The sequence below is a fragment of the Melampsora larici-populina genome (assembly GCF_000204055.1).
Source record: "Melampsora larici-populina 98AG31 unplaced genomic scaffold MELLAscaffold_26, whole genome shotgun sequence".
Lineage (NCBI taxonomy): Eukaryota > Fungi > Basidiomycota > Pucciniomycetes > Pucciniales > Melampsoraceae > Melampsora > Melampsora laricis-populina.
This window is the reverse complement of record NW_006768790.1, coordinates 826,571-834,148: the sequence shown is the minus strand read 5'-3', so window position 1 is coordinate 834,148 and position 7,578 is coordinate 826,571. Positions and strand designations below refer to the sequence as shown.

The following is a 7,578-nucleotide window of genomic DNA, read 5'->3' as shown; positions in this document are numbered from 1 at the left end:
ATGAAAACCATCGTAACACTCATCATCTTTTCGCAAGTCCTTTTCATACTTGGTCAACCCAACAACCATGACACATTGTCTGTGCGATCCTCCGAATCTGAGAAAGATCCCGGCTCCACTTCTTTTGTAAAAAGGAAGCATGAAACGAAGCGAGACTCAGTATTACCAGGAATGATGACCTGCTTTATCACCTCCACACTTCGTCTATCAGGATTTGCGACTGACTGCTATGAGTCAGTCATCATTCCTTAAAATCAATGTCCTCTATTATCCTGTGTTCAATGTGTTCAATCTCGAGACCTCTGCTTACTGATCAACATGATTTATCAAACCGATTTCGAACAGTGCTATCGCATTCCTGTATGATCCGAGTTACCCATCATGTGCCATTTGCCGTACTTGTGTAGTGAGTCTATTCAAACATTCATCTGAAGTGTCATGACTTGTTCAACCAGACTCAATCATTACCTTTTCGAAAGGTCTATCCACAGGATGGCGAAGAGAAGCCAGTGGCAGGTCGTCGAGAGTATGTATCTTTGAAGACATTTGATTTCATAACTGAAGATCTTTAACACTCATCAACAAACGTTTCTACCTGACAGTGAGCATGGTAACATTCTGCCGCCTTTGTTGACTCTGCCCGAAATGAATTCAGGCTATGACGCAAAGTTAGCCGGCAAGGGGTATGATGGTTCCCCAAATTGCGATAATTATGTATTACCACCGGGTGTGGTACGTTTGAATTCACATTTGATTTGATGATTTCTGAACGCTCAACTGATCTTCCAACAATATCTCTGTATAGCAACTTACGGATCCAGATCATGTTCCGAAACCTGGTACCTTTTATGGATCCTTCCTTATGTCAACAATGTCAGGACAGGGTGATGTGTGTATGGCTTGTAATGCTACTTTGACACAGCAAGTTTTTGATCAAAGTGGTTGAGAAATCTAAATTCCATGATGCAACTTGTGTCCTATTTTTCCATTTATCTTTGCGTAGGCTAAACTACAATGGAAACCTGTTTAAATGTTTGATCTACTCAAATTTTCTTCCAAATTCCCTTGGGTGACGGTCTTTGTTTAACGTTTTTTTAAATTGCTCAATAGAATTAGGATATATGAAATGTGAGATTGACAAGTATTCGTTGTCTGATACCAGACTTCTGGCACAAGGCTATGTTATATCATGAATGAAAGCATACCGTGCTATAAGCTCAGCAATGGTCAACTGCATAGCACATTACAAGCCTTTTTTTTGAGGAGATACAGCCTTCAATTACAAGGATTGCCTTCTCCTCATCTGATTCAAAACCAAGTTTTTGGAGGGAAGTTTCCAGATACAATGTGTTGGTTTGATGTGATGTCAAAACTCTTCCCAATATATTCCTATGACAAGAAATATTAAAAAGCAAGAAAGGTAAACAGTAAGATACAGATACAGACAATGATGTTCTTTGCTCAAAAATTGAAAGGAGTGATTGCTTCACAACTGAGGCAATAACATATCACATGATTCCTGTTAGTAAGATGATCAATTCAGAGAGAAACCATTTCACTCCAATGTTCAAGTCTTTAATTTCAATTTTGGTTTCAACAGATTTGATGTAATAATGGTCAATTTGATGACTCAGAAATTGTCTTACAAAACAGGGCAATTGACTCATTGTTCTAGTCATAGGTCACTTTTTATTTACGAATTGTAATTATGGGATACAAAGTTAAAACTGGGAGTTTTTTCCCAGTTTCCCAGTTTTCAAAATACAGCCAAAAATGCAAACTGGGAAACTGGGAGAATGTGGGAAAGTTCCAAACACAGCCAAAAACAAAAACTGGGAAACTGGGAAAAAATCACAGATTTTGTGAGCTACTAGCGTCTTTTGGGCCAGTAAGTCACTAAAGATAAGGATGGACTAATAAACTAAGTTTATTAGGCGTGTGGGAACCTTGTTGTAAGTTTCAAAATAAGGTTAGCTGAGAAGTAGTGTGATCAAATCAGCACTGACTTCAGTTAGGTGACCTTTCAACAAAGGGTTTTGGATACAAATCCGGCAATTAATGCAAGACAAATGGTCTTCTAGCCGGATGTAGAGTAGAAACTACAGTCTAGTTTTGTGCCCAAGCTAACAACACTCTACTCTAGAGTTTGTTAATCAAGGTAAATATCACCTATTGATATTTGAAGTTCTTTAAACTCTGAACACAGAGGAACTTCCGTGAATTTAGAGTTTCTCAAGTTATTGAATTCCCTTAATAACTTGAGAAATACTACAAGGATCACCTCCTGAAGGAAGTCTTCAAAAGAACTTCAACAAACTACAATGGTAATAATCAATAAGAGAAATATATGATGTCTAACAAATGAGGACAAGAACTCTATTTATCTGATTGATGAATTTATTGATAATTTGCTTAAATTTAATGATGATGATGGATTTTCCTGGCGGGTCAGAGAGCTCCTTATATACTCAAAACCCTAAAAATCCTTTATGTACAACTTGTGATTTGATTACATACTCATTTGCCGTATGTAATCATGAATTTTAATTATTTAATTATTATCTGATTACGCACATGTGTAAGTCTTGTGTTACTCATGTGATGCGCACTTGTGAAAGGCATTCTTACATAATGCAACCTTTTGGTTACATTTACATGTATGTACATATGTAATTTCATATGTAACTATATGTAATTACATATGTACTTGGCTCTTGAAACTGAGCCATGAGTTGTAATTATTATTTTTGTTATTTTATAGTTATTTAGGCAGCCCTTTGGTACTAGTAATAGGGCACGGGGCTGACAGATTTAACTTTGTATCTCACAAATGTCATGAATGTTTAGGTACTGTTTGTTAAAAAATGCCTGCAATTGTCAGGTTGGGTTTATGCTGTTATATTACTCTCATTGGTAATTGATGTCATATGTCTGTTTACCACAATTTACCATTTTTTCTTTACCGTTCAAGATCCATCTTTCCACTTTGAATAAATCATCTGAAAGTCATTATTAACAGTTATTAGCTCTTTTTATTCTGAAAAGGCCCTCCCTTTCCCTCCCTTGTTGGTTATACTTCTTTGTTCTAGGATTTCAACTTATTTTGGCGGAATTTTTTGTTTCTGATTTTTTACAAAAAAAATCCATATTTCAAGATAGGTTATTATTCTTTTTGTAAGTTATCATTTTTTTTAAAAAAACAATTGTGCGTGTTTGAATGAATAGTGAATTTAAGAAGTTCTAACAATTGTTATTACTCTATTATATTTTTACACTGTTATATTTTTTATTATTATTATTGTTAATTTTAGTTACAGTTGTAGTTATGTTTCCACTGTCCACCTTGTAGGGGCTTTTGGGTTTTGGACATGACAATTAATTTACTCCCTCCAGGGAACTTGGTCCAGCACTTCTGAGTTGAGTTATTTTGGGATTTTTCATAAGTGCCATTATTTGACATTTCAAATATTAAACATTTCATGATGATTGGCTTATGCTCTCTTCATCTTTTCCTTTCCCTCAAGGTCATCTAGAGTGTCTCTCTTTACCAATTCTCACATTCTCACATTCTCACTGAAAACTTTTATTTTTTTTATTTTTTTTGTTCAGGATGGCACATCATTGCAATTGAGTCGTCTGACCCTTTGCCTTCTACACACATATGATTCCAACACCCAGTCTAACTGTTGCTTGTTTGGGGATCATCCAAGCTGGTACTGTTGTTCAAGCCTTACACCGTTGTAGAATTCCCATCTGAATCTCCAAAATATTTTCTCACATCACTTGATTGGGTATCTCATGCTTTGGCTTGCTTCCCAATGGGAGATTAATGTCTTGGTGGGCACTTCACGCTCACACCTGGTGCCGCAAAGCCACCAGGCGCCCTAGAGGGGCACATGGCAAGGGCCACCAGGGCTTAGGCCATGGTGTGGCCCTCACCCCGATCCCTTCATAGCCTTCACAGTCAGGTGGTGGATGTGGATTTGACAGAGAGAGGCGCGCCCAGGCGCAGAATCCATTGTCTGGGATGCGAATAGCAGGGGGCGTGTGGGTGCGCCTTTGAAGCAAAAGAAAATTAAAAAAATGCAAAAATCTTTGCAGAAACAGCAATCAAGGCTGTGATGAAGCTCAAACACAAATGGGAATGTGAGAAAAGCTTTTTTAATTCAGTATGACCACACTTTCAAGATAACAATCACAGAAAGTTTGTGCTCAAGAAATATTTTGAGGGTCTCCTGACTCAGACGAGCAATTGAGAGCAGAAATATCCCAAATGGGGCTCATCTGTAGGGCTTTCTCCGGCTTGAAAGTTAACCAGACCAAAATTACAATGTAATAGGCTTTCTCTAGCCCAACATTAGGCCCAAGAAGACCTTCTACGCTTTGTATTATCCAAGTCTTGCGTATGGGCGCGCCACCCCCTGTTTTCAGAAATATTCGATGTGCCTGGCGCGCCTTTTGACATGTCAAATGTGCTGCGCCCACCACCTGCTTCACAGTGCATTAAATTCAGTTAAGCCCCCCCTCAAGATTGTCTTAAGCAGGGAGTAGCGACCAAAAATGAGGATATGAGGTTGTTCAAATGGAAGGCCACACCACACAAGGGCCCTGGCTGGGCCACAAAAAAGGTGCCAGGTGTGAGCGTGATGGGCACTGCACATTCAAACGGTTATGTCTTGGGAGGAGGTAGATGTACATGATCAGCATTTCCAAGTGGAATTTATCAATGGCCACAGCAAAGGTCTTCTGTCAAGATGGTGTCTTGGGAAGGTTGCACTGTTCTTGTTGTTGCAGTTTAGAGCATTGCCACTTGGTCATGTAGAACAATCAATTGTTTGTGTATACACACTGCGTCCAAAAAACACAAGGCACCGGTGCGTGTAAACAGGCTGTAGGCATACATAACTCCTTGACCAGTATGAATAGCCATCCCATGTGCCTCCCAATATCACTGCTTTGGATCATCAATGTCACATGTGGCTGTCAACTCAATCCTATCTGGACAGTCTTGTGTGATTGGAGAACCAATAAGACCAACCAATTGATCACTCCTGAGTCCTCTACCACTCACCTCTCCACTTCCAAGCCTTTGAGTCAAAAGGGTTTATACTCTCTGGATATCCGTGGCATGCAGTGCAGTGCTGTGCTGTGATTTTTTGTTTTTCATACAATTTGCACAATTAGTCTTATTTGCTGTCCAAATGAAAATTCAAGTGATAGCAATCTGGTCTCTTTTGCACGACCGGGTGTGGATGGCCTTAGCAGTCAATGGCGTGCACACTGCTACTTCGATATCCAAAAGCGAGTGGCACGTCGCGCGTGTGGCGGTGTCACGCTTTGGAGCTTCGAGAGTTTGGTATTGTCTGACACATTAATTTAGGGGGTCTTAATGAGCGTTTTTTTTTGGGAAGGTTTCCAATTATCCCCGGATATGCCCTCGATCATGAGGAGCTTGATTGGTTTCTTGTCAGAAGAGAAGATTTGAAGAAGCATTTTGAAAGTACATTTTACATAATCATGTTTGTGCTCCGAACTGTATTGGTGAAATGTGTTTGAGTATGAAATGACATCATATGTGATCTACTGAATCCATAAAATCCCACTATCCCTTCACTCGAGACTCCATCTCCTTCTTTCGTTCGCCACTCTAAAATCCTCTTCAACTCTTTGCAACACTCAAACTCATCAATCGATCAAAAACTCGATCAGAATGGCAACAGTAAGTCAACGTTTCACATTTGATCTACATATGTAATCTAAATCAAAATCAAATCAAATCAAACTAACAATTGATTCTTCTTTTTCTTAGGATTCAGATCGTAATCATGCCTTAGCCATCAAGATTTTAAATTTAATTGTGTTTTTCTTTTTCTTTGGTTCAAATCTTTATAGTTCATTAGGTGGACCTTCAACTGGTTACTACTCTCAAAAAGAAACGTAATTCATCCAATTTCGATTTTGTTAATCTTTTTCTTTTCGAAAAGGTTTTGAAGATTGATGTATTGTTTTTTGGTTGGTTTGTACTTGATGATGTAGTTATATTACTCCTGCTCCTGAGACTTTTTGGATTTGGACTATTATTAATGTATGTGGTTTTTAGATTTTCTTTTATAAAGGTTTTATTGATGATCGACTGATTTGTTTTTTTCTTACCCAGTTATTATTTTTAGGATTCGTGATCTTTCAATTCTTTGAAATCGGTACTAAGATAATTGTAGATGTGATCGGTTGGCGGTTTGCTGGGATCGGAATCTTACAATCGATTTGGATTCACGTAAATCCTTCACTTTCACTTTCACTTTTCTTCATCTTATCAATTCATGAACTCTAAGATTCATTGATTCGATTTCTTCTTTACCAGCTTTTCGTCGGTCATCATTACATCTTAGCCTTTATCTTCGCTCTCATCGTAGCTTCTCTAGTATCACATGTTTATTGGGATCTACGTAACACATCCCAACGAAATAAATCAGAATTGATTTTAGTTCATTTACCTTTCAGTCTCTTACATGCATATTTAGTGTTTCTCTTAGTTTTAAGTGCTTTTACTGCTTTTGGTGTCGATAAATCAGATCATCATGCTGGTTTGATAACTAAAGTTTTGGTTAACATAGCTCTCTTAGGTCTTGCTTCGTTCGTATTTTGCCTTATATTTCTCCCTCTTCTTCTCTTCACTATCAACTGATGCGTTTTCTTCGGTTTGGTAGTATTGCTGTTGGATATGCATTTCAAAGCGATAAAGGTGATGTAGCTGGCGCAGTTGTGATTGCATTAGAGTTAATCGGTGTCTTTGTTAGACAATCTAATCCAACGAGTATTCATTGGGTTGCACTGGTGTCTTTTATCATCACTCTCTTTGCAATCGTAAAGGTTTGTCTCTTTTTTTGCTTCCTTTGTGAAATTGATGGAAATCGGAATTAATTTTGTTTTGTTTTGTTTCCCTTTCTTTAGGCTGTGTACTTTAATTTCAGAAAGGGTAGAATTAGTTTATCGGATTCAGAAAGAGCTCCATTAATTGGATAAAAAAATCTCTTCTTTTGGTTCTTCATTTCATTTTGCTTCCTTTTTCTGTTCTTTTTGATCCTAGTATTGTATTTCTTACAATAAAAACTTCAAAACACATTTCATCTCTCTCTCTCTCTGTTGTTTGCTTACTTTAAGTCTTGTATTTTGAAAAATTGATTGTGTAGTGAATTTGTTGTTCTTTTACCTCAGGGTCCCGCTGTTTCTAGCTCCCTAACCAATATCTGGCACCCCCTTGGGTTGATCCGGGACCCGGGGGTGTCAAGACATTTCAAAGGAGGGCTGTGTTAAAGGGAGGTAATTCAATTTGTTCATTTCCAAATTTGATTGTTAATCTCGTGTCACATGAATGTCCCTACACCTTGTTTCAATTTTATCTATCTGATGAAATTGAATTGGACAGACAGATGCGGACAGACATCACAGTGTTGGCAAATACATACTTATTGGCATACTGGCATAGATGGTCATATACTGTCGTTCTCGAAAAGTTTGTCCGAGTTTTCCCGCCAAGCTGCTCGAGTTTTGCGGGCAAATTTGGACAAGCTTTTCGAA

The 7,578-nt window shown here is 38.1% G+C and overlaps 2 protein-coding genes across 2 annotated transcripts; both read left to right on the top strand.

Moving 5' to 3' along the window:
• MELLADRAFT_123962 (uncharacterized protein) lies at positions 1 to 946 on the top strand (the record flags this gene model as incomplete). The annotated part of the gene is made up of 5 exons (XM_007411686.1): positions 1 to 233; positions 346 to 406; positions 480 to 526; positions 603 to 732; positions 806 to 946. 5 exons carry the CDS (start codon positions 1 to 3, stop codon positions 944 to 946), a joined length of 612 nt encoding a protein of 203 aa, XP_007411748.1.
• Positions 947 to 5,469: 4,523 nt separating this feature from the next.
• MELLADRAFT_44032 (uncharacterized protein) lies at positions 5,470 to 7,217 on the top strand (the record flags this gene model as incomplete). Its single annotated transcript, XM_007411687.1, has 7 exons — positions 5,470 to 5,719; positions 5,810 to 5,937; positions 6,037 to 6,085; positions 6,158 to 6,274; positions 6,362 to 6,633; positions 6,708 to 6,870; positions 6,952 to 7,217. The coding sequence occupies 7 exons, from the start codon at positions 5,711 to 5,713 to the stop codon at positions 7,021 to 7,023; spliced, it is 810 nt and encodes a 269-aa protein (XP_007411749.1).
• Between the last annotated feature and the right edge of the window lie 361 nt (positions 7,218 to 7,578).